Source organism: Eubalaena glacialis, chromosome 10 (genome assembly GCF_028564815.1).
Source record: "Eubalaena glacialis isolate mEubGla1 chromosome 10, mEubGla1.1.hap2.+ XY, whole genome shotgun sequence".
Classification (NCBI taxonomy): Eukaryota; Metazoa; Chordata; class Mammalia; order Artiodactyla; family Balaenidae; genus Eubalaena; species Eubalaena glacialis.
Genome location: NC_083725.1, coordinates 110,760,436 through 110,788,410, shown reverse-complemented (window position 1 = coordinate 110,788,410; position 27,975 = coordinate 110,760,436). Strand labels below are relative to the sequence as shown.

Below are 27,975 nucleotides of genomic sequence, written 5' to 3'. Positions count from 1 at the left end.
CCACTAGTCTGGGACTTTTCTCACTGTCTGATACAGAACCCTGTCGCATGGTCAGAGAGACCATGTAGACGGTAGCTCCCTCCCTGTTGGGAGCCTGCTTGCAAAGCAAGTGAGCAGCACTGAGAACCTTATGGAGGTGCTGGGAGGGGGACTGAGGAAGGCGGTGAGGTGAAGAGGCAGGAGGTGGTCCCCGTGTATCCTTCCTTCCCTAAACCCAGGGGGAATGGAGGGAAAGGGGTGAGAGGTGTGTGCTGTTTTAACAGCTCACCCTGCTAAGGGGCCCTAAAGTGCCAAGTCAAGCTGCCAGCCTCCAGAGATTAGAATTACATGATACTTTGAAGATACATGTGCTGCAGGGGATAGAAGCCAGAACCATAGGGAAGCAGTAAAGGAGGAGAAGGGGTTTAGAGAATATTAATATATTATTAAGAGTTAAAAGCTGATCCAGAGCACGTCAGAGTTACAGGCTGAAAAGGGGGATCTGCTGATGAGCAGGAAGTCTGCCTGGATGGAACTGAGTATAAGAATAACCGTTACTTTAAGAGCTGCTGCTGCTTCTTTGTCTAGCTTTCTGGTAAAGGCAACATCAACTTTATAAAGGGGACAACAGAGGGAGAAGAGGGGGTGTGTGGGGGTGTGTGTGTGTGTGTGTGTGTGTGTGTGTGTGCTGTGATCCACAATGGAAAGAGCAGGCCCTTCAGTTATTTTACTAGATTTTAAATGCTTTAAATTTTTTTTTTTTGTCCTTTTTGTCTTTTAAATACAAAGTCTTAGCTGTCCCAGTGCCCAAAGTCTTCCCTTCCTCTAAGGTCCAGTAGAGTCTGAATCTTCAATCAGAACCTCTGTGGTAGCACCGAGTATATCCGAGTTCATGACCAGCCCTTCAGTGCCCCCACTGCTGCCACTTCCCACAAAGATCTTCCCATCAGCCATCAGGCTCACCCGTTCCGTCCCACTACAGTATGACTTTGACATCCCTTCAGCTTCTAGCAGGAGGCACTCTCCAGAGGTGGAGTTTCCCAAGGGCTCAGGAAGAAGAGGAAGACCCTGACCGTCTGCAGGTTGTGTCAGGGACTCTGGATTAGTGCCCAAGATATCTGTGCTGGTGATGAGGGCGCCTGCATTGGCAGCCAGAGCTTCGGCAATCAGCACCTCAGGGTGGCTTTTTGCTTTGTGAGCCACCACGCTGTCCTTCTTCTCAAATTTTTTGCCACAGATATTGCAAGAAAACTGGTAGAAGGAGTCTGCATCATGCTTCTTCATGTGCCAATTAAGGGATGCCTTTTGCCGACAAGTAAATCCACAGATCTCGCATCTAAGGAGAGTGAAAAAGGAAATGGCTGATCAAATAGAGAAATAAAGAGACCTCTCATTTAGGGTCAGGGTGAGAATTTAGAGGTCACATTTATAAGTGACAGTCAGTAATATATACTTCTTGTGAAAGATTAGGAAAAGTTAATAGATAGAAAACTAATCCGATTTTTTTCCCCTTTCTGTTTGTTTGAAAAAGAGGAAAACAAAAGAAAAACGTGACTAAGTAGCTCCCCTAATCAATACCCACTCTTTAATTTGGTAAAAGTAAAATAGCAATGCCAGCTGAAATGTTTGTAAAGGGTCTAACCCTCAAGTGGGGTATATGCACTTAGACCCCAGATGTTCACCAGTAAATAAGTACTCACTGTAATGGCTTCTCGCCAGTGTGAATCATCCGGTGCACTGCCAGATTGTGGGAACTCTTGAAGGCTCGAGCACAGTATTCACAGATATAATCTCTTTGATCTTAGAAGAAAAATAATGTGGTTATTTAGTGTTCCATTTAGAATCCCTCTTAAGTATTTTTTCCTAGCTTACAACAAGTAAGCAGATGATCAGGCACGTGAATTTAGAGGAAAAGCAATACTGTTTTTAATGTATAAGCACTTTGGATAAACAAAACTTAAAAGTAAATAATATCATTTTTATCTCTTTTTAGTCCATTCATTCAGTAGCATACGAACCTATTTTAAAAAACAAAAATAAAAAACACAGCTAGACAGAAATATGAGAACTGGAATCCTAATCTCAACTTTACCAGTAATCCAGACCTTGGACAAATTGGTTAGCAAGTAAACAACTACATTTTACATAGCTTTTATTCTTAAAACAGCTTTTTTCACAGACTGTGAAAGCTGAATGCTTACATATAAAGAACCTGGCGTTCAACAACAACAAATGAATTTGGCATTCCCTAAAGAAAAGTGACCCACATATAAAGTGCTACTCATATCTTCTATTTCAGATTTTTAAAAAAGTTACCCAAGATAAACAATTTAAACTTCTCTCAAAAATTCTATGGGGCAAAGGAACACTGGACTTAATTTCTTCTCTATCAAGTGGTTGGGGAGAAAGTGGACAAACAGATGCTCAACATACATTTGCTGAATAAATGGCCACTACCCATCTTCTATGCCTTTCACTTAAAAATTACTAGAAATAGTCACAGTAAAAACACAAGGATAAGTTAAAAGGCAAACAGTATCCAATTTAATCTTACATTCCATCCCAAACAGTTCTAAAACCAAGTGTCGGAGAAGAGTCAAGTTTTTCTCAAACTTGAATGTACTGAGGACTCACCTGGGGATCTTATAAGATGCAGATGCTGATTCAGTTGGTCTAAGGCAAGGCCTGAGATTCTCCATCTCTAAATGGAGCTAAAGTGATGCCAATGTTTGCTGGTCTATGTTCTACATAATGAGTGGTAGGGTCTAAAAATGCATACTTCTAACTCAGGGACAATTTCTTAGCATCTCTCAGGTCTTGTCCACTTTTCCAGCTCCACAGTCGCATGACAAACCCATGTGGGGCATTCCACTTGCTTAAATAAATTATATTTTCAAAGGGAGCCAGTAAACACTAATTTGGAAAAGGAAAACTCTCTAACATTGACATCATAAAACTGTATCAACCAAATATAAATATCTAGAATGGACTGAATTTCTAAAACACTGTTTGTCATAGTAGGCTTGTAATATTTAACTAGAACAGTCTAAACTGGTTGTCAGAAATTACTTTTCTATAGGATAAAACAGTGTAGCAGGGAGAAGGAGTGGAGAAATGGCAGCTTCTATCAAGAAACAGTGGAGACAGCATACTCTCTGAAGAAACATAGTGTAATGCAAAGACAGTAGACTTTGGAGTGATTAAGACCTGAGTTTAAATCGTGGTGCTATCAGGTGCCCGGCCCTGTGCAGTAAACAGCACTTTACAGGTTATCTCATTTCATCCTTGTAATAACTCAGTGTTATTGGTAACATTATTAGCTTTATTTTACAAATGAGGAAAAGAGAGAAGAAATTAAGTAACGTTCCTAAGTCACACATTTAGTAAATGATGGAAAGGGTATATATACGACACTGACCATATGACCTTGTGCAAGAGACATGAAATCTCTGCTACTGGAATTCCTACTCTTACCCTCTAAGGATTATTAAGAACATAACATATAATAAATACTCAAGTGTCTGGCATGTGCTCAATTACCACTAATTCCCAGCCCAGTTTGTTCCTATGAGCTGCACTGCACTGAGACTGTCAAGTGGATAAAAATGAATGATGTCTGCATCCATTCCATAACATGTATTACAAAGACATTCCGTTTCTCTTTTTGAGTCAACGGCTCCTACAGGAGGTTACATGTGAATTCAGCAGCTAGCCTTCATGACTCCAAGAGCAGCAGACGTCTCGGGAGCTTCTCAGTAGGCAACATACACTATAAGCAGGCCTCCTGACCGTTCCAGCTTTCTCCACAGACTCCTCATTTTCAGTCCAGGTAGTTACTACAAGTATCTATTTACCTGAGGCAGAATTAGAAAACCCCGGTTCTGCTAAAAACTAGCTGTGTGACCACGGGCAAGTTACCTAATGTTGCTCAGCCTCTGGTTTCTTAGCTGTAAAACAAACTTGGTGATGTTGAATCAGTGAATTTAGCTACTTGATAAACATTTTATTTAAAAAATACCTGTATGATGTTTGGCATGTCGTAGAAGTTGCTTCTGGAGCCTGAAGAGTCGTCCACAGGAGGGATGGGGACATACGTATTTCTTCTTCAGCAAATGCTGATATTTAATGTGGTGCTAGAACAGTAAAAGAAAGTGAAGGGGGATAAAAATTAAGGATTCCAGAAAGCTTAGCTTAGCTCATTCCTTTGCTAAGTCAAAAGTGCTGAAGGAAAACCAAATACTCTGTATATGAACAGGAAGCAGTATAATAAAATGATTACGAACATAGGCTACAGAAACAGATAGATGGTGATTCCATTCTGGGTCTGTCATTCACTAGCAGCATGATCTTAGAATATAATACTTACATATTACATTACATACATTACAAGCTCTAGTTCTCATTCGTAAAATGGAGGTAATGATTAACTGTGTTGTAGTGTTGTTGTGGGAATACAGAGATCATATATCATACAGTGCTTAGTGCAGCAAATAGTACATGACAAAAGAACCGTAGCTATCATTATTATAGTAGAACCAGAATCAGAAAGTAAGGCCTTAGTCTTATGTTATACTTGCTGCTAAATAAAGATCAAACACTTCTTAAGCTTTAGTAATTAGTATTTCACCTTCATGTTTTCTGCCAGACTTAAATACAAGCTGTATCTTTACTCATTAAAAAAAATCTGGGACTTCCCTGGTGGCGCAGTGGTTAAGAATCCGCCTGCCAATGCAGGGGACACGGGTTCGAGTTCTGGTCCGGGAAGATCCCACATGCCGCGGAGCAACTAAGCCCATGCACCACAACTACTGAGCCTGTGCTCTAGAGCCCGCGAGCCACAACTACTGAAGCCCGCACGCCTAGAGCCCGTGCTCCGCAACAAGAGAAGCCACCGCAATGAGAAGCCCGTGCACCGCAACAAAGAGTAGCCCCCGCTTGCCACAACTAGAGAAAACTCGCACGCAGCAACGAAGACCCAAAGCAGCCAAAAATAAATAAAATAAAATAAAAAATAAATTTTTAAAAACATGCAGAATGCACAGCAATTTATATAAAATTATTTTAAAAAACCCTGCTCATTTAAAAAAAAAGAAACCTAAAAACTAAAAATTTTAGAATTTATTCTAAATAGGATTCAAAGTCACTGGTTTTAGTTGCTAATTTTATTCTTTAAAAATACACATTAAAATAAAATCTGTTCCACTGTGTCTTGGTGTGTTGTTATGCAATCATTTCTTGTATCAGGAGTATTTACACCATGAAAAACACTGGAATATTCCAAGATCCCACGGAAATATTTAAGCTCAGGTTCTAAATCACTTAAAAAACAACAACAACAAAAACTCAACTGAAGTAATTTGATGTTTACAAAAAGATTTTCCTTGACATTACACATTTAATGATAAAGCCTACACAAGTCCACAAATTGTAAACGCTCATGAAGTATGAGAACTAGTAATGGAACGTAACCTGCAAGGCTGCCTTATTTAACAACTTCACTGACCTGCAAATAGCGAGGGTGAGCAAGAACAGTTCCACATCCTTCCATCTCACACCGGACATACTGGATTGGAGGCTTTTTTCTATTAGCAATATGTAGGAGAAAAGTTAGCAACAGAGAAGAGGCAGTCTGCACAGTGGCCAAACTGCACTATAGGGAATAGCTATTTTACAGTATGAAGAATTAAAATCTCTAAGTTTATAGCTTGCACAGAATTTATGTTAGAGGTAACCAGAAATTGCCAAATGTTTAGAGTTTTTACAAAAGAGCACAAAACAAACTAGTAACTCCCCAAAAGGCAAAGAAGTGTTAAAATTTTTAGAAACTTTAAGATCCTGCAATGGAAATAAAAACATAGTAACTCTGCATCGAGGACACTAATGAAGTTGCTTTTGTGAAATTTTTAACTAGCCATTCCCACAGGATAATTATGAGGGCTGAACATGTGAGTGAAGCGCCCACCACCAGAAAGAAGGCACAACACAGCAGGAGTATCAATTACTCACCTCCTTTTGGGTAACCGTGGACTTTTGTCATCTTTTCGCCTTCTTCCTCTCCTGTAATTAAAGAGCAGAATAACTGTGCACATATTCCAGAGTGAAGCTTATACAGTAAAGGAGAGCTGAGGACATACACTCAAGACCAAAGAGCAGGTGGCAGAAACAAAGGATAACCCAGAATACATAAAGCCAAAGACATATCTGGCAAACCAAACAACGATTTCACTCTGAAGCAATTTCACTTACAAATAAGTCTGCACCACAAGTTAAAATATATACCTTTCATAAACTACACATTTCTATGGAAGATTTGGATAAACCTCAAGGTTACTACTTGAAGACTTGTTTCAGTGAAAAGTCTATCACTTATATTTCATCAATTTAAAAAGTAGAATAAACGCATCTATTATCTAAAAACCCTAAGAATATAAACTATACTCTCCTTGCAATAGAGATAAAAGCCTACAAACTTAAAAAAAAAGCTATTTCTGCAACAGGAAATAATTGCTACCCCAAATTTTCACCTGATCAAGGTTATTACATCATTTGCTTTATTTGCCCCTCTTCTGAGGATCCATATTTGCCATATTTTCTTGCTATCTCTACCTCCTCGGCATCCCTACAGCTATTATTGTCCTACCCACTCAGTTGAACGTCTCTTAAGTATTGCTTTGAATTAAACTTTTGAAGCTTTTGAGCAGAGTCTTTCCAATGAAACTGTCAGCTGCTTGAGACAGCAATATGTATATGTCAATATCATTCCTCACACTCCTACCCTTTTTCCACTAGTGGCTTGAAAATCTGTTAAATTTCCATTTTTAGTAGTAATTGCCTACTCACTTCCTAGGAGGCTCCTCATCTTCTCTAATTTCATTCTCTTCTTCTTTCACCTCTACCTCTACTTCCACTTTTATTTCTTTCTTCTCTTTCTCTTCTTTCACCTTCCCTGATTTTCTCCGTGGCTTTGGGGTTTCCCTGAAAATACAAATACATTTCAACACTGGTATCCAGCAAAGGACCCTTTCAAGGACAACTGTGACAAAAGGGTAAAGCCAGGAGTTATCATTGATTTATTATAAAATTATGCTCCTCAGGCTTCCCTGGTGGCGCAGTGGTTAAGAATCGCCTGCCAATTCTGGTCTGGGAAGATCCCACGTGCTGCGGAGCAACTAAGCCCGCGCGCCGCAACTACTGAAGCCCACACGCCTACAGCCCACGCTCTGCAACAAGAGAAGCCACCGCATTGAGAAGCCCGTGCACCATAACGAAGAGTAGCCCCTGCTTGCCACAACTAGAGAAAGCCCACGCATAGCAACAAAGACCCAACGCAACCAAAAATAAATAAATAAAATAAATTTTTAAAAAAAGAATATGTTCATAATATATAAAATGAATAAATGCAAAATTTAAAAAATTTAAAAAATAAAATAAAATAAAATTATGCTCCTCAGTCCATGAAATGTGGTTTCCAGCCAGCTGTTCCTCATATGTACATCATACATATATTTAGAGCCTATGAGATGACCCGCCCCTCCGCAAGCTAACAATGCCTTAGAATCAAATCTCACTATAGCTGTAAAGAGAAACAAAAGTAAAAAATTCTAAGTATTCAGGCAATTCATGATACCTTAAGATAAAACAGGCAGACATCATAATAATTTGAATATGATCAAAACAAAGTTCTATAAATGGAAGAGAGGGCTGTATGAGGGAGTAATAAGATAATGTCAGATTCGCAAAACAAGTGCATAATTAATTACTCATTTAAAATTAAGTCCATATCCATTAGTTTGGCAACAAGGTGAAATAAAAGCATGCAACAATGCTTTCCTAACTTATTTTTCACTGACAAATCTGAGACATACCTTTCTAAGTGGGGTTTGTAGGTCTCATCTCTTGGATCATCTTTGAATGGTATTTCTTCTTCACTGATCAACATCTCTTCTTCCTCCTCTTCCTCCTCATCACTGCTAAAAAGAAGCAAATAGAGATTAGAAATTCCAGCTATACGAATTATATCTGACTTGATTTTATTCAGTAATTTATTTAGAGGTAGCTGAAGATTTACAGTAAGTTATCTAGGATTTTCATTCTTATGGTGTAGTTGGACTGCAATCTAGCTGCTTTATCCTAAAGAATAATAATTGGAACAAAAAATACATAAATCTTAGACATGCTATCACTTCATTAAATAAAGGCAAGGCAATGATGGCTCAGTGACACTAAGAGTTAAAAAACAATTGACAATTATTTCAAGTAGAAAACAACTTCTGAGTCATGTGATATGACTGACTGTGTTCTACGTCCCCAAGGGTTTAAATATGAAATATGAAAAGTTTCTTACCTAATGCCACCTGGAGACTGATGCTCTTCTGCAACATCTAGAAAAAGTCCAAAACAAAACTTTATCTATGTAGGTATAGATATTTTCTCTCTGCAGCCAAGAGACTCAAACCAAATTACTGCCTAGGGTAATTATACAAAAGGAGAATTATCTGCAAAATGTCAAAAAGGAATCCTTCCTATAACACCACACTTACCCCTGAAAGTTAAGCTGTTCTGGTAAATGTTCAACATTACGTTTAAAATCAACAGGCAACTGGTTATTAAATAACCATACTCTATATTCACTGTACCATAATCAAGCTGATCTGTATTTGGTTCTGACTTGCAGATGAGCTGCAATGAACCAGTCTTGGACCTAGAGCTTCGGGTGTTCTCTGTGTCACGATGCCGAGAGGCAGATGTCCTGCTACTGCTGCGCCAGCCCCGACTAGGCTTAGTTGCGGCAACGGAAACTTCCTGAGGGACGGTAGAACCTTCTTCCTCTTTCTCTTCCTTGGGATCTAAATGAAAACATACACCATTCTTTTAAAGTTTATAGTTAACCAATAACAATCTCTGTATATCTACTATTATAAATATAGTCAATGGAAAGATGATAAATTTTTTTTTCTCCCCCCACCCCGGGGTGGGGGGGAGGAAAAAAAACCTCAGAATTTTACTGATATAATAGAAACAATAAGATGAGAGGAAAATTTGGTAAAACTTATCCTTATTGTCATCAGTCTAAAGAAAAAACTTTGTATGTTACAAAGTAGTTATTTTACATTTATAGTATATTTCATATATATACTAAAAAATAATGCTAAGAGAAATATACCTAAGATCTAACCTTTTGTTCTATATTTTAACCTTTAGATCTAAGACAGAAGAAACTAAATTGAGTGAGTGGTCCCAAAAAGATGACCAGATCTACTATAAGAAAGAAGCATACATCTAGACAATTTAACAATCAAACAATGCTTCAAGTAAGTACTGAAGAGGAATTCCATAAAGAGGAATGCCTTCCCTTGATTCTATTCAATAATTTTACTTAGTATATTAGAAGTGAGCCTATATTGACCATGGAAGATCCTTCTAATAATCTCAGAATGGAAGTCCTTTCTAAGAATAGCACAGAATTTTAGGTCTTAAGACTGATACATCTGACTATATAAACATAAAGTTTTCTGCATGGCGAATTCCTCTATAAGCAAAGTCTAACAGCCCAACAGAAAAATGGCAACTCAGTACAAACATATGGTTTTCAGACATATGAACAAACAAAAACAATGACAACAAAGCTCAATCCACTCATAACAAGAGAAACTCAAATGAAAATCATATTGCTGTAGTATTGTTCCCCTAGCATATTGGCAATGATCCAAATGTTTGTATTGGCAAGGCTGTAGGAAAATAGGAACTCTTAATAGAGATAACGGTGTGAACACCAGCAAAACCTTTCTATAAAGGACAATTTGGCAACATCTATCAAAATTATAAGTACATATACCTTTTCACATTAATTTCAACTACTAGGAATTTATCCTACAAAACTATAATCACACTTATAAAACCCACGTCCATAAAATGTCCAAATATTATATATATGTGTGTATACCTGTGGTATAAATAAATAAATCTATCTATTTATATCTATATATCACAACACTACTCCTGGACAGATTTCAAGAAACTGAGATAAATACTGGTCACCTTCCAGGGAAGGTCCAAAAATACTTCCAGTAATTCCACCTCAAAGTATCTACCCTAGGAAAATAAACTGGCACATGGAGGTTCACTATAACATGTTTATAATAGCCTAAAGATGGAAACAACCTAACTCTCCATATTAAGGAGACACTGTTTATTAAATAAACCATGGTATATCACCAAGATAGAATAAAATATATGGAGGTATCTGTAAAGAATGACATGGAATTACTGGCAAAAATGTTGTTAAATGGAAAAAATAAAACTTCATACACACACACACACACACACACACATATAGTATGGTAATTTTTTTTGCTTAACCTTTAAAAAAATGATCTGAAAAACTATAGTTTCCTCCACTGTGGAACAAGGTGGTGACTGGGGGCTATTTCAGCTTTAACTACATTGTTTGAAAGTTTTATGAGAACATATTAAGGTAATGAAATAACATTCATTTGAAATGCAGATATGCATAGCAGTGGGAACTTTAAAATAAACGGACATAATTATTAAATCAGATATGTGTTTCCTTTGATTTCCCTTTCACCATTAAAATGCCTTTTTTACCTTTCTACTATCTGAGCTACTTCAAGTATCAAAATAATAATAATAAAAAGTTTACAGTTGAAAATATCTTAAAGATTAACTAGTCTAAGTACAATTCAATGAATTTTCCCCTTAAAGTAACTGGAATGCCAATGAAGACAACTTGTTCAAGATCACAAAGTTATCTAAGCAGACCTGGATTTAAAAATCCTGTCTTGAGACTAGTAATCAAGGACTTTTACATGTAGGTCATGGCTGCTTTTAAGAAAATTTCTTCAAAGGGAGCAATTCAATACCCTCCATAAAGTACTGAACATTAAATAATGAAGAGAAAATTACTTCTTTTACTAAACCCAGCTATGCTAATTTGTACTTTAAACCTATTCCATAACTTCCTATACTCAATAAAGCTCTTTTATACTTCATGATGAAAGGACTGTATGCCCACATCTTCTCATGCTGTGGATATTATCCACTGGACAAATAACAGCAATTTGATGAGAACTGCTTATCCTTATAAAGCATAATAGCCTATTTTATTGAATAACATACCCATTCCGTAAAACTCTATAGTTTAAAAAAAAGCACTGTCATAGAGTGACATCAGCAAAAATGTCCCTTGTCAGAAACACACACACCACACACCTGCCAGAATCAACTTTGTAAGAACTCTGGGATATAGTCATAGGTTTACAGCAACCAAGTAAACACTGAAGCAAGACAAAAGTTAAACAAGCCATGTAAGGAAATCTCTGTCAAATCACACGTTGGGCACAAGCTTAACCAAACAGAGCCTTCAGAGAGACCACACAAGACAAAGAATATGATTTTTTAAAATATGCTCAAACAGCTAAAGGAAATCACTGACAAAGAACTAAAGGAAATCAGGAGAATGATGTCTCAACAAATAGAAAAGTGCCAACAAAAAGACAGAAATTATAAAAAGGAACAAAACAGAAATTCTAGGGCTGAAAAGTATAATATCTGAAATGAAAAACTGATTAGAGGGTTTCATTAAACAGCAGATTTGAGAAAGGAGACAAATCAGCAAACTTTAAGATAGGTCACAACTGAGAGCGTCTAGTCCGAAGACTAGAAAGAAAAAAATGAAGAAAAATTAACAGAGACTAAGAGACCTGTGGGGGACCATTAAGCAAATCAACATACAGAGTCCCAGAAGGAGAGCAGAGAATGGAGCAGAAAGAATACTTGTAGAAATAAAGGACAAAAACACCCCCAAATATAAAAAAAGACACAAATCTACACAGACAAGAAACTCAACTACTTCCTACTTCCAAGTAATGTTACATTCACTGGTACTCAACATCTTTTGGGGGAAAACAAACTGATAGCAAGTGGCTCCATCAATATCAGACAAAACAGACTTCAAGTCAAAAAACTGTTAGAAGAGTCAAAGAAGGACACTGTATATTAATAAAAGAGTCAATCAATCAAGAAGATATAAGAATTATAAACCTATACATACCTAATATATGAAGCAAAAAATGACAGAATTGAAGGGAGAAATAGGTATTACTAAAATAATTTGGAAACTTCAATATCTTACTTTCAGTAATGAATAAAATAACTACTCAGAAATTCAAATAGGAAATAGAGGACCTGAGCAACACTATTAAAAAAAAATTAAACCTAACAGATATATACTTCTTCACACAAAAACAACAGAATACACCATTTTCCCAAGTACACACAGAAGATTCTCCAGAGTAGACCATATATTAAGCCACTCAAGAAATTTAAAAAGATTGAGGGACTTCCCTGGTGGTCCAGCGGTTAAGACACCGCGCTTCCACTGCAGGGGGCAAGGGTTCTATCTCTGGTCGGGAACTAAGATCCCGCCTGCCATGGGGTGTGGCCAACCACCACCACCACAACCACAAAACAAAAGAACAACATATCATAAAACATGGGCTGCAGCAAAAGCAGTGTTCAGAGGGAAATTTATAGACATCAATGGCTACATTAAAACAGAAAAAAAAAATCACATGTCTAATCAATAACCTAACTTCACACCTTAAAGAAAAAGGGGGCAGAAAGGAGCAAATCAACCCAAAGCTAGCAAAACAAAGGAAATAAAGAGTAGAGCAGAGATATCTAAGAAAATAGTAGACCAACAGAGAAAAATCAATGAAACCAAAAGTTAGTTCTTTGAAAAGATCAACAAACTTGACAAACCTTTAGCTAGACGACGGAGGGGAAAAAAAGAGGAGGCTCAAATTACCAAAAATCTGAACACACTTATAACAAGTGAAGACACTGAATTAGTAATCAGAAACCTCCCAGTGAAAGAAAAGGCCAGGAGGAACCACTTCCCAACTCATTCTGTAAGGCCAACATAACTCTGATACCAAACCCAGACAAAGGCATCACAAGAAAACTACAGACCAATATTCCTGCAAACCAAATACAGCACATATTAAGACTATGCAGCACATTAAAACTACGATCAAGTGGGATGCATCCCAGGATTATGAGAGCGGTTCAACACACAAAAATCAACTGATGTAATATACCACATTAATAGAACGAAGGAAAGAAGAACCCACACGATCATCTCAATTGATGCAGAAAAAGCATTTGACAAAATCAACAAACTTTCAAGATAAGAACGCACAATAAACTAGGAATAGACTAGAACTTCCTCAACCTGATAAAAAGGCATTTATCAAACCCCTAGAGCTAATAAACTCACTGGCAAAAGACTGAAAACTCTTTCCCTAAGATCAGAAACAAAATAAGGATGCCCTTTCCCTCCACTTCTATTTAACACTGTACTGGAAGTTCCAGTCAGAGCATAAGGCAAGAGAGAAAAAAGGCACATAAATAGGAGGAGGAAGTAAAACTCCTCTATTTGCAAATGAAATGACCTTATTTCTAACAAATCTGCAAAAAAAAAAAACCAAAAAACAAACTATTAAAGGTAATACACAAATTTAGCAAAGTTGCAGAATACAAGATGAACAGACAAAAATTACTTTAACTATACCAGCAATGAGCAATCCAAAAAGGGAGTTAAGAAAATGATTCCATTTACAATTCAATCAAAAAGAAAAAAAACTACTTAAATATTGCTAAAATGGCAATATTCCCCAAGTAGATCTACAGATTGAATATAATCCCTATCAAAATCTCAGCTTCCTTTTTCGCAGAAATTGAAAATGTGATCCTAAAATTCATATGAAAATGCAAGGCGCCTAGGTTAGCCGAAACAATCTTAAAAGTGAATTGGAGGACTCACTTTGTCCAATCTCCAAACTTACTACAAAGCTACAGTAATCAATCAGTACTACAGTGTGGGACTGGCATAAGGATGGACATAAAGACCAATGGAACTGTATTGAGAGTCCAGATATAAACCCATACATCTATGGTCAAATAATTTTCGACGTGGTTGCCAAGACCATTAACGGGGAAAGAATAGCTTCTTCAACAAATGGATATCCACATGCAAAGAATGAAGCTGGACCCTTACCTTATACTATACACAAAAATTAACTCAAAATGGATCAAAGACCTAATTGTAAGAGCTAACACTAAGTAACTCTTAGAAATGAAGAAAATCTACAGAATGGAAAAAAATATTTGCAGGTCATATATCTAGAATCTAATATCCAGAGTATAAAAAACTCTCAATTTAACAACAAAAGACAAACCATCCAATTAAAAAATGGGCAAAAGAGTTGAACAGTTATTTCTCCGAAGAAGATATACAAATGGCCAAAAGTCACACAAAAAGATGCTCAATGTAAGTCATTAGTGAAATGCAAATCAAAACCACAATGAGATTACTACTTCATACACACTAGGATGGCTACAATAATAATTTTTAAAATGAGAAATAACAAGTGTAGGAGAGAATGTGGAGAAATTGGAACTCCTGTACATTGCTGGTGGGAATGTAAAATGGTGCAGCCACTGTGGAAAATCTCTGGCAGTTCCTCAAAAAAAATAAACATAGAGCTACCATACTACCTGGCAATTCCACTCCTGGGTATATACCCCCAAAGCTGAAAACAGGTATTCAAACAAATACTTGTGCATGGATGCTCCTGACAGTACAATCCACAAATGTGGAAACAAGCGAGATGTCTGTCAAACAATGAACGGATAAACAAAATGCAGTATATCCATACAATGGAATGTTACTCATAAAAAAAGGAATGTAGTACCTTTGGGACTGACATATACACACTGCTATATTTAAAATAGATAAGCAACAAGGACCTACTGTATAGCACAGGGAACTCTGCTCAACATTCTGTAATAACCTAAATGGGAAAAGAATTTGAAAAAGAATAGATACATGTATATGTATAACTGAATCACTTTGCTGTATGCCTGAAATTTAACACAACATTGTTAATAAACTATACTCCAATATACAAAAATAAAAAAAAAGATTGTTTTTAAAATTCATTAAAAAAAAGGAATGAAGTACCAATAGGTACTAATACATGCTACAACACAGATGAACCCTGAAAATATTATGCTATAGGACAAAAACCAGACACAAAAGTCACATATTGTACAATTCCATGTACATGAAATATTCAGAATAGAGGTAAATTCAGAGTAATGTTTTAAGGTAACTAAGGTAAAAGCAAATTAATGTTTGTCAGAGGCTAGAAATGGGGGTGGGGTGGGAAATGACTACCTTTAATGGGTATAGGGTCTTTGGTGGGGATAGAGGTGATGGTGGCACAACACTATAAATGTACTAAATGTCACTGAATTCTATGCTTTAAAATGGTTAATTTTGTTACATGAATTTCACCTTAAAAAGAAAATACAAAGGGAAAAAAAGGAGCACTTCAGGTTCTCAGAGTAGAAACTGACAACAGAGGATAACCCACACATTAGGATAATCATGACAAGATAGAAAAGAACCAAGTTCTGTCTGTGTGGTGCTTCAAAGACAATTTGTAGTTGTTTCTCATAATAGTAGGTGACTTTGAAGAGGCTCCTTGATACATGAGTGATAAGAAGAGAAAAGAGCCACAGTAGCCCGGGTGAAGGAAGACACCAGGCAAGCTGCTGCAGGCACGGTGAATACAACCACGTTCTGGAAAGAGGAAGAAGGGACAAATCAAGAGTGGTTGATGCTATGAATTGAGATAAAAAGATACTGGTACTAGTGGCAGGAATGTTTCTCCCAATTCTTCTAGGTACCAAAAGATGAAACATAAAGTAAATTTTCTCAATCCTAGAGCAACCAATAATCCTTTCAAAACAACCTAACATCAAATTCCAAAAGGTGATAGCCATTTCATCATGATAAAATACTTCAAGTCTTAAGGTTTATCCTAACATGACCTGGTCCTCCTTCAGAATGCCTCATTTTCCTAACTGAGACTTAGAGAAATTAAATGACTTACCCAAGGTTATAAAGCTAATACTGATTTGGGGTAAATAGGGAATAGTTGGTTGATAGGCTGGAAGAAACCAGAGTAAAAGTCTCATCTCTATTTATTTAAATATTTACATTTCTTTTGGGAAACTAACAAACCTTAAATACCTGTTAAGTGCCTAATATTTTTTCCCTTTTTCTAAACTTAGTCCTCATAATCCTGCCAAGTAATTATAATTTTTATAGATGAGGAAAGCAAGTAACTGACTTTCCCAAGCTCACATATTAAATCGTGGAGCTGAGATTTGAACTCAGGTGTATCTAAGTCCAAAGTCTATATTCTTTCTACTATACCATACCTAATCATATAAAAGAGGAATGGGAACGTGCCAGTCCAAGAGCTTAATTCAGATTTGGTTCATTTCCACCCAGCCTTAGGTTCAGAGCCAAAAGAGAAGCTCATTTATGTAAGATACTGACCTAAAAGACCACAAGAAGAATTACTTCAAGGAAGTGAATTCTTAACCTAAAACTGCATGTTTAGAACATTCACAGTATCACTACTCACAGTAGCTAGCTGAAAAGTGGATCAGCTGATGAACTGATAGATCAAATGGAGTATTTCCATACAAAGGAATGAAAATATTTATACATGCTACAACATGGATTAACCTCAAAAATCTTATGCTAAGTGAAAGAAGCCAGACTCAAAACAAAAAACCTCACATATTGTATGTACAAGTCTATATGTAAGATGTCAGAAAAGGCAAATCTATATAGACTGAATTACACACTTAAAAATGTGTGAATTTTAAGGTATGTAAATTATGCCTCAATAAATATTAATAAAATATGCACTGCAGCACTAGTCATAAAGGCCAATAACTGAAAACTACCCAAATGCCCATCAATAGTAAAATGGATAAATTGTGATACATTCCCCCACAATAGAACACTACATAGCAATGAAAATAAACAATCTATAACAAATACAACATAGAGGAATGTCACATACAGTGAGCAAAAGAGGCCCTACAAAAAAAGAACATAATGCATCATTCCATTTATATAAAATTCAAAAACTTGCACAACTAGTTTGTGCTGTTCAAAGTCAGAATGGTGGTTACACGTAGGTGTGGTTGATCATGTTCTGTTTCTTGAGCTGGGTAATGGTTATATGACTGGACTTGCCTTGTGAATATTCATGAAGCAGTACACTTCCAATAAGTGTACCTTTGTATACGTATGGTATGTCTTGAGCAGCCTATCAATCAGTAAATAAAATCACCTGTAATCGGGGGGGGGGGGGACCTGAGAAATATCAAATGTCCTTCAATCAAGTAATAGTTAAATAAACACAGAACATACATGTGTAGTAGTCATGGTTGGATGCCCACCAAGTATCTAATTCATCTCTTCCTCTCTCCTTAAAGAATCAAATCCACTATTAAAAAGAGGGTAAGCTAATGGTTTTGAAAGTGTAGTTTGCAACCTCCTATGGGTCCCCAATACCCTTTCAAGAAGTTTTCAAGGTCAAAATTCTTCACAAAAAAACCTGTTGGGATTTTGATTTGGATTATACTGCATTTATAGATTGCTATGGGGAGAAATAACATCTTAACAATACTGAGTCTTCAAACTCATGAACAAGGCACATCACTCCGTTTATTTAGGTTTTTAATTTCACTCAGCAATGTTTTATACTTTTCAGTGTACAGGTATACTTCACATCTTTTATCAGATTTATCCCTAAGTATTTCATATTTTTGATACTATTGTAACAGATATTTTAAAAATTTTATAATTTCAATTTTTTGTTGCCAATACACAGAAATACAATTGATTTTTGTATGTTGATCTTATATCCTGTGGGGTGACTTCAAGAGGCCTTGCAGCTTTTGGACCATTGACCTGAGCCTACCATGACATGAAAATGTCTGAACTGAAAGGCCACTGAGGAGAGGGACAACTGAGAAATAACAAATTTTTGTTATCTTAAACCACGAAGTTTTTGAATGGTTTGTTATACAACAATGCATAAGAGTTTAGAGAGTCACAGTAAAGAAAATGGGGTTTAGAAATTCTCAAAGAGGTAAAGTTACAAAGAGAATCAGTCAATTAAGAAGGTAGGATGTAAGTTGGGAGTTCAGGATCAAAGAAGTAAGCCACATGCAAGGAAGCAGGCAGGCAAAAGACAGAACCTCAGTTACCTCTAAGGGAATTAACTGCACTGAAGCTAAAGGGGTATTTGCCTGGATGTAGTTAGATCAACCTGGCTAGTTTTAATTCAGAGGAGCTTGACCCTTCTTGGACTTGAAAGGTCAGGGGTCATTAAATCAGAGCTAATTTCTTTTTGTCAGAGGTTCTCATCCACCCATGATCTCAGTGTGAGGATAATGTTATGCTTGCACATAGAGACGGGTGTCTCTTCAGGGGTTTCAGATTCTTATATGCTGAGTGTAGGCTTGCCCACTCAGGACCTTAGGCTTCTTCTGCTTCAGTTTTCTTCTACCAGGGCATTCTGTTGCAACTCTCAATTGGTTCTGGCAGGGAAAGGAATCTCAATATAAAATCACTATTATATATAACAGAATAAACTGTGTTGAGATGGTTCTGATATGTTGAATCATAATCAGCAAATCATTATAAAGTTATTTTTTTATATGTAAGGGACAGAAAGACTCATTTACCTGAGTGATGAAACATCCCGTAACTGAAAGGAGCTGATAACCAAGGCTTTCTAAGCCTATGTCACAATCCACATTAATCATAAATGAGGTATGTCTGCACTTCAGGAAGAACCACAGGAGGTCTGGATGTTTGAATTAGAAAAATGGTTTAAAGGTTATGGGGCATTCCCAACATGGAACAAGATGTTGAGCTGATCATTCTCATACTGAGAGAAATAATATGGTTCTTGTTACCTTAAGATAAAGGGCTAGGAAGGAAATAGGATAGATAAAATGCCTATCTAAAGTACTGTCAGCCTCTTGAGACGTAAGCATTATAATAGTCAGAACTTGAGTTTAGGAAACCTGATCGTACTACTCTGTGTATTTCTATAATTAGCTCTACTTTGTTTTCCATAAATAATTAGTAAAGCCCATTTTGAAATATCAGCCAATCTCAGCAATATTAAAAGAAGTCAGGGAAAGCGAGTCCTTTTAAAAAAACTTATATTTAAGCCAACTTTAGAAGAGTATCATTAATACGTGAAGTAGAGTCTTTTAGCTAAACCTGACAGCATATCTGAGGGTTAAGAATGGAAGTATACATGCCTTTTTTTACTTAGAGATTTTTCTTCCAGAGTTCTTTTCTATTAAAAACTTATAGTATTTTATTTTCACTAGGAAACCAGGTTATCAACAAAGAAACTCAAAATGTTTCAAGAAAGAATTGTGAAGACAATGTTCTGTACATCCTTTGCACAGAAACCCAAATGGTAAAAATTTAAAAGTTAGATTTTTCTCGTTAGAGTGGGAAAAAAAGGTGGGAATTCCTGTTCTATATATTAAAGGATGACACAAATATTGTTTAAAAATACTGGAAATGAGAGGATAAGAAATAATCAAAGGTATTCCAACTCAGGAAAACAGAAACACTCTGATGAAATTAAAGCTATGAAAGTTATTAACTAGATAAGGCAAATAGTCAAAACTTTAAACAATCTAAGTAAATTCATAGATCTGTTATGAACTCATTTGGTGATTCTGCCTAGGCAATCTTTTCCAAACATCACTACTCCCTAACAGGAAGAGTAACTAAAAACAGTAAAATGATTTTGAATAAAAGATGAGACCCAAACTTTTATACAATCAAATTTTCAAGCACCCAGGATTCCAAACTGTTTCCCATAAGCTCTAATTTCATGAGCTATTCTTTAAAGAGAGGAAAAAAAAAAAAAAAAAGGAGGAGGTGTCTTATAGGTAATTGCTGCATATTTTGGTATTTACATTGCATAGTACCCGAAATCAAAGTCTCTGAGAAGTCCTGCAATAAATAACTTTGATGACTCAAACACTGCCCACATTTATTTGATTCTGTAATATTTGTTATTATTCCATGAAACTCTTGAAACATTTAATAAAGATTAAGATACTACTGTCTCCTTTTTTACGATTTATCTTGGGCAGTTCTGGTTGGAGGTTTGAAAAGTGAAAGAAATTAAAATTAGCAGACAAAGTAACACTGGGATTATTAATAATTACATTTAGTCAAACCATTCCTTTACTTCATTACCTTAAGTATAACACTGGTTCAAAACAGAGACCAGAATGAAAACATAAAGCCAAGTTAAAATGGCATTAGCCAGGCTCCATCCCTCAGAATTTCTGCTAACGTTCTTGGAAGCTCCACAATGATGATGATAATCTCTGGCAGTGGTAAACCAAGCTTTCATGTTTTAAGCGATCACTTGTTGAATGAATTAATAAACACTATTCTCAAAGCAACTTTCCATTCTTTTACATATACCCATCAGAGTTAAATAAATATAGTAGGAACAGGGACCTATACTAATATGTTTCTTTACTATTATTTCAGCTTGAAAAACGAACATGGCACTTTGCAATTTGATAATTTAGAAACAACAGCAAGCTGTTTTTTTGTGTGTGCCAAGTCATTTATTCAAACATGTCCAAAGTTCTTATCTTTAGTTGAAGGACAGCACATAATTTCAAGTTGTTTGGAGTAAATAAGAGTAAAAACAATCCTGAAAACATCTTTTCAATGTTAAGAAAACAAAAAGATAGCTGTACCTTTAGAAAATCAACCTCCATTTCTTTAATCACTCATCTAGTTGTATAAAATAAGATATACTTATGTACCTATATATACTGTTCATAAAGTTGAACAGCCACCGTAACAAGTAAACTAATGCAGAGACTGAGATGGGGGTTGGAGAGTATTTCTTTGAAATTTTACAAACTTAACAACAGCTTCCTTTTATTGAGTCCTTACTGGATTCAGTGTACTGGATTATTTGCAATAAAAGGAAGAACCTGAATTCAAACCCTGAGCTCTAACTCTAGATCCAGAGCATTTAACTAGTGGATTAAAGTGGGATTGACTGAGACTGAATTAACCACAATGCAGTTTTAATCTCTCCTCAACTGCTAAACTGTACATAACATGCCAACCTCTGGTTTAAGAAATTGACACAAACAGTGATTAATTTATCTCCAGCAGGGTTCAAAATTTCCACCGCATTCTGTGAGCTCACCTCAAGACAACCCAAAATAATTTCTTTAGACATAGTCTTTAGACACAGGAGGTAATTTTAGCTCTGATAAAGGCAGGTTGCGGTTTTTGTTTTTTGTCTTAATAGAAACTGCTCTGGTACTTGACTGCCACCTGTCTCTACATTTTCCCCTCATCCTAAAATTTCCAAAATGATCTCTGAGTAAGGAACACAAGACTTTCCATTCTTGGCAGACATATTCTAATTTCCAAGTATCAACAGCAACAAAATCCAAAACTTGCTAAACAAAATAGTCATGCAAAACTTTCTACACAAAAAACTTGCCTAGTACAAAATACTTACGCCTGGTATACTATGAAATATTAGCCTTAGAGTCTAAAATTCAGAGAAAAAAGAAACCTGGTCACTGACGTCTAATTATTTACAAAGCAGCCACCAATTCAAGTTACTGGTTCCTAACCACACTGTCATTCTTCTCAATGGCATAAATTCAGGTTTTACACTGGCCTTATACATATTTGCAAAGCATTCTTTGTAAGAAAAAAGTCTACAGTAAGAATAATAAGTATTTATGTTATATATATACATAATGAATTAACTGATCAATCCTTTAGGACTGGACCAAGATCAGACACTGTAAATGAAATATGCTTAGAAGTATCTTTGTTCCAGTTTTAAGAAGGACGCTGTGTATCTGAATGCAGCATCAAGGAACACAGCCAATAACTAGGGAAAAAAAATTTAATAAATGAGCAACTGGCCCAACATGACAGGGGCAATTTTAATAACCCAATCTGCAAAGCCAGAATAGTCTTTTTTAAAAAGCATTTAAAAGGATAAAGTGAACATCAGCTTCCCTTCATAATCCAGATAAGCAGAAGAGTACATTTAATACATATATTTGGTTTACTATTTGAAAGACCTAATGACCCGATTTAATTATTCACCAGGCTAAAATCTTAGAAAACTTGTCTCTCCACGTTCTTCAAACTGCATTTATAACATGAGTCTCTATAAGCATCAAGAGTTTGTCTATACTTTACTCTGTATAGTGTATATCATTCCTCTCTGTTACTTTACTGAAAAACCAAATAGTTTTAAAAATTGCAATAAAGTGACATCAAATAATCTGATTTCCCATTATTAGGTTTCTAAATAATGCCAAAATGTTCCACTTGCCCAAACCTGCTGTTAACTTAAATAGGTTCTATCTACTCCAGTAATTCTTTACTAAATAAAAGTCACTTTTAAATAGGAACAATTTGAATTATTAGGCTGAAGCTCATTCTAATTTCTATCAGATTATAAAGCAGTCATGTAATGTACATGAGGTAAGAATGACTCAGTCTTACCTTTGTCAGATGATACTTTTTCTATGCATCTGAAAGAAAAGAGAATCAAATATTAAATGAATAATCTTGCACACTTTCTTAAAACACAAATATTTACCTCTTTCAAGTTCATCTCCAGAGTGATGCAGAAAACATCTAGAGTTGTACTGTCCAACAGAACTTTCTGGAGTGATGAAAATATTCTACATCTGCACTCTCCAATACGGTAGTCGCCATGTGGCTACTGAGTGCCTAAAACAGCTATGTAACTGAGGAACTGAATTTTCAGTTCTGATTAACGTAAATTTAAATAGCCACAAGTAGCTATCATATTTGACAGCACACAGCTAGAGTATCATTCAAAAGTTGTTTTTAACTGTAAAAAGATATTAATACAAAGAAAATATTGCTAATTTTGTTGTATTAAATGGTCATAAGAGAAAAATGTCCTTATTCTACACAAATGCAGTAACTTGGGGTGAAATGAAATAATGTTTGAGATTTCCTCTAAAACACTTCTACCGAAAGAAAAAGAGGGGGAAGCGGGATAAAGGTAGCAAGCATGGCAAAATCTCAGTTGTTAAATTTAGGTGATAAATACTGGGGTTTCATTATACTATTTCTCTACTTTGTGTTTATTTGACAATTTTCATAATAAAAATTTAATGAACCTAAAAGAAAACCCTAAAATTATTCATTTGTTAAACCCAAGTCAAAATCTATTTCTAAAAAGGCAACAGACTGGACCTCAGAAATAAATGTAACTTGCACTTTACAAATTAGATAGGAACAGTAAAGAGGCTAATGTGTAATAAACTACTGGCTAAAAAAAATGTCATCCGCATGTTTTTAATTCAGGAAAATTTCTATCACACATAACTGTTGAGTACGGTATAATGAATCCCCTCATAGCCATTACCCACATTCAAAGTTGACATGTCTTGGATCTTTACCATAAAGATGCCACACAGCATCTCTGAGCAGTACAAAGTTTTCTCTTTTTCTCTGAAAGCAAACCTAACACAAATGAAGACTCTTATGTTACAAAAGAATATCTAAGAAAATACAGAAGTGATAGCATAATATAAATATTCTGTTCTCTTTAGAAAGACTAGATATCATTTTCTCATACCATTTTTTTTAAAAAAGCTTGGTATAATAATTTTAAATTATGTTATTAATGTCCCAATTAACAACTAACACAAGAATACTGCTAATCATGTTAACTCTAAATGAAAAGTACAGAAACAATTGTTAGATCTTGAAACACTGTACAGTTAACTTTCTGAAAACCTTCTGGAACGGTTCAATGTTTCTTTTACCACACTGATTACTGTTAAGAGGAAAACTCAGGATTTCAGGCTTAAATACAATTGAAGCCTTCTCCAAAGAGTCATAAAAGTTTTTCTAATTCAGAATATTACTGCCTCTTCATTCTCACTATTATGACCATTGCCTTTTCCTTACAAAAGCAGCAAGAAGGTATCATGCAAAGGTTTACTACCATTTTACTTTCAGCAAGAAAATAAACCCAAAATGGAACTCCATATACCAGAAAACAGAGCAGTATTTGTTTCCTTCATTTGTAACCCATCTGAGCCTGTAGGTTTACCTCCAGTAATATTCAGTTTTAGCCTATATTCCCTGTGGTGAGGAAAGAACACCTTTCCTCAACAGCTAAATGAGAAATTAAAAAAAAAAGTATTACGTGTTAAATTCTGAAATGCATCAGATAACTAAAGGACTTATTATCACATGGGAGAAAGAAAATAAGCCTTTTGCATTTAAAGTAGTCTTATTTTAACAATTATATTGTTTCCATATCAGCAGAAAGCAAGAACGTTTTAACTTATGAATCAGAAATAAGCTGGAGTGTGTGGGTGTATGTGTATACATATAAATTCCCATATACATACATACGTATATATATATACATATATATACACACACACACACACACATTTTTAAGTTAGATGAGTATATAAACATCTGTATTTGAAACATAAGAATCTTAACTCTGGAGTTTATTGGCTAAAATACAGCAAATGAAAAGCCTAATTCTTAGTACTGATATATAATCTTTCTTCAAATTTGGTTTATCTTTCCTTACTATTAGCCTTTAAGTTTTAATTTATAATGATTATAGATTTAACTTCATGCCTTTTTCTTGAGCACATTCACTGAAAAATTCTTTATTTCCCTTCACAAAGAGTTCCTACTCTTTTCATTAATTTCTGAACATTTCAGTGCAAATAGAAAAGTTGTTATAAGCTTAGGCAAGTTTCTAAAAACGATAATTGTCATCTAACTATAAAGCTCATTTCACAAATCATAAATTATCAACTAAAGATGAAGAAGCATATTTAAGGAGATTAAGTGACTTGCCCACAGTCACCTAGTAAGCAGTAGAAAGCAATGTTTTTTCCTCTGTTATTTTGCCTTGTAAGAGGAAAACAGGTTACACTCAATCCAAGTCTCTGTATTTACTGACATTATTAAGCTACTATACACTTTGCTGTCTCTTCTATCAAGAGAAACAAATGCAGGTTAAACAGCTGATGCCTGGGAATTTATTGGGGGAAATGTTATTTGGAAAGTAGGGCTGAATCAAGGTGAGAAGGCACTAGACCAGGGTTCAGTAAACTGAAATGTCTTAAAGGATTGTTTCTCACTTAACTAGTTTTAAAATTTATTTTATCATTCTGAAAACCTGTAAACCATGCACACATTTGACAAACCTCCACTAATCAATGCATCTTCCTCCTTTACTGAAAAGTCCTTGAGGATAAAGTCCATGTCTCATTTTCCTTTATAAACCCTGGGTCAACACAGTACCAGGACCAGTTACTGCTCAATCAAGGTTTGAGCTGAAGTGCTTTAGTTCTTTGATTTCCAGGGCATGCAGTAAATTGAAAATGTGTAACAAAAAAATTATTACAATGAAAATGTATTGTAACAATCCAATCAAAAATGGATAATTTAATATATATATATAATTAAGAGAGACTTCTGAGGCTAAGCGAAGGTAAAAGAACACTACTACCTTTTAGGATATTGGATGAGAGAGAAAGGGACTTTAAGAATTAAGACTATTCTTTCCTCCCCACAAGGAATATTGTGGAGAAAAAAACTGAAGGGGTTTAATTAAGTCATCTTCATCCAAGTTCAACTACTGTAACATTTATAATGTGGAAATAAAAAAAGACTCATTAGTACTTTTTTGCCAAGAGTTAGGGAACATAATAAACCATGACAGCCAGTAAAACTACCACTCTAGGTATAATTATCTTAAGAGATCATTTCTATAAGTAAAACTGGTGGATCAGTGGGAGGGAAATGTGGCAAGGAGATATAGGTATATTTAACTTTCAAATGGCTAGGTGAAAATAGAAGGGAATTTTAAAAAAAATATTAAGTTATTAACCTTCCTGTGTATGGTAATAGAAAAAGAATTAAAAATCCAATTTCACAGAATTTACATGAAAAAGACTACTACACACTAGTTTTACCTCTGCCACAGACATCACTGCTCAAAACAGTAACTTTTAGCAAATATTTCCTACATATCATGTTTTGTGTTAAGTGTTTCACATGGTGTACTTAAGTCTCACAAACGCATCTCATAGAGATTAACATTATCTCCTATAGATAATAAAATTGAAGCACGAGCAGTTTAATTTGTCCAAGGAATTTGTATCCAAATAAGGCTGATATATCTTTTCAAATTTATGAGATTAAATACAGAAGCTTAAATTTTTTGTGACCATGAAATTCATTTTCAGCAATTAGAATTCTAATTGCAGCTGAACCATTTGTAAGTACATATTTTTGTTGTCCACAGAAATTTAGTTTACACAATTCTCTAAATTATGTTAATTTAAATAACATTCAATAATTTTTTTTTAACATTCAATAATTTGAAAGCACATATAATACACAATATACCTTTGAATTTTATTTCTCTTTCTGAGAGTATTCTAAGACAAGCATGCTAAGGTCACAGACTTCACTCTTAATTTCAGAACAGGAGTGTTTTAAATCTATCGGGTCTGTACAAGCATAATATTGCCATGCTCTCTGCTGGGGAGGTAGGGTGGTGGTGGAGGTCGGGGGGCATTTAAAACTGATTTCTCCCCCCACCTTCAACTTTCCCTGCTTTTACTAATTTTTTTCACTTGAAAGTCAAAAGACACAAATGTCTTCAGTAACGAATTCAATGGCTAATGTGATTAATTTCTAGAATTTACAAACACGTGTGCTTCAGTATTTTCAGCATAGAAACATTTCAATAAACAATTTAAAATATTTATATTTCTGGTCAACTGAGTTTCTCTATGATCTCTAGGTAACAAAGAAATTACTTTCAGATTATTCTAATTTTTAAGGACGAAGTTCCTACATTAAAACATATGCAAAAACAAACACATAAACTACTTGTCAAAAAAAATGAAAGAAGACGCATCTCGTTACATGAAAGGCTCTACACTTAAAATTGGCAAGCCACGTTTTACCCGACTACTAAGTCCTAGGTTTTTTAAAAGGAGTGAAAAGTGATGTGAAAATTCAGTAGAGTGAAAAAAGCTACATAACGATACTAGTACAACTGGCTCTTGAGCTAATTAATGGGACGGGGGGGTGAGGGGGACGACACAATCTTGAAGGCTAAGATCTAAGCTCATGCCGTAGATTTCCTAATGGGGATGTGATGTAATACTGGAGAGCCGCCCTAAGCGGGAAAGGGATAGGCTGACAAAGGGAGCGCAGATGCCAGAGTGCGGGAGAAGCCTGAGGCGGCAAGGGAGAGGTGGATCACTAACGAGCAGAAGAAGTGTATCCTACAAAGGACGCCTTCAGGGAGTGGGGAAGTGGCCGGACAGGCAAGGAGGGCGGAGGAAGCCAGAGAGGAGTGATAAGCCAGCCAGGGAATCGGCGTGACATCTGCCATGCGAGCCGGCAGGGGGCAGAGCAAGCAGGATGTCACGTGGAGTGATCGCTACGGGAGCCGAGAGGGTTGCGTGCGGGTAGAGGGGGGTCTTTCCCACCGCCTGAAAGACTGCGTTACTCACAGGAGTCGCGGACTCTTCTTGCCCTGAGCTGGAGACGGGGGCTTCGCGGCCTGGGACTGCTGCCCTGGGGCGTCGGGAGGCCTGGCGCTGGGGCTGCTCCTCCGCCGGCGGGGATACTCGGCCTTCCTCCGGCGGGACACAGCGGCGGCGGCGGCCGCAGCGGCCCGGCCCCGGTCCCGACCTCCCCTCAGCACGCGGCTGCTAGTGGTCCCCCCAGGGGCCGCCGCCGCCGCTTCAAGGGGCTGTTGTTGGGGCTCCTCCGGAGCCGCCTTGGCCGCCGCCGCCTCTCCCCCTTCCTGGTCCTGCTGCTCCGGGGGTCTCGGCTCTTCCGTCTCCCCCGGCATCGGGACTCGTCCGCCCCCCACCCCCTAGTCCTAGGCGGCGGAGGCGGAGGCGGCGGCGGCCGCGGCGCTGCTCCCCCCGCCCCCCGGAGCGACCGGCTCACTC

General features: G+C 36.4%; 1 protein-coding gene across 2 annotated transcripts; it reads right to left on the bottom strand.

The window, feature by feature from the left end:
• Nucleotides 1-691: 691 nt before the first annotated feature.
• Nucleotides 692-27,975, bottom strand: ZFP91 (ZFP91 zinc finger protein, atypical E3 ubiquitin ligase). 2 transcript variants are annotated; one of them, XM_061201793.1, is made up of 11 exons: nucleotides 27,529-27,975; nucleotides 22,484-22,512; nucleotides 8,616-8,825; nucleotides 8,324-8,360; nucleotides 7,845-7,946; nucleotides 6,820-6,954; nucleotides 5,986-6,036; nucleotides 5,483-5,561; nucleotides 3,998-4,112; nucleotides 1,680-1,779; nucleotides 692-1,315 (listed from the first exon to the last, which is right to left on the bottom strand). In XM_061201793.1, the coding sequence occupies exons 1-11, from the start codon at nucleotides 27,870-27,872 to the stop codon at nucleotides 805-807; spliced, it is 1,713 nt and encodes a 570-aa protein (XP_061057776.1). In that variant the 5' UTR covers nucleotides 27,873-27,975; the 3' UTR covers nucleotides 692-804. The 2 variants fall into 2 exon arrangements, with proteins under 2 accessions (XP_061057776.1, XP_061057775.1); XM_061201792.1 differs by having other exon boundaries at nucleotides 7,845-7,949; nucleotides 27,529-27,974.

Excerpts from the sequence above, each read along its gene's own strand:
- ZFP91 (XM_061201792.1), bottom strand. The coding sequence starts at position 27,872 with ATGCCGGGGGAGACGGAAGAGCCGAGACCCCCGGAGCAGCAGGACCAG. Across the intron at positions 8,826-22,483 it reads AAAAGTATCATCTGACAAAG|ATCCCAAGGAAGAGAAAGAG; the intron begins GTAAGACTGAGT and ends GTTTTCATTTAG. Across the intron at positions 1,780-3,997 it reads ACATGCCAAACATCATACAG|ATCAAAGAGATTATATCTGT; the intron begins GTATTTTTTAAA and ends TTTTCTTCTAAG.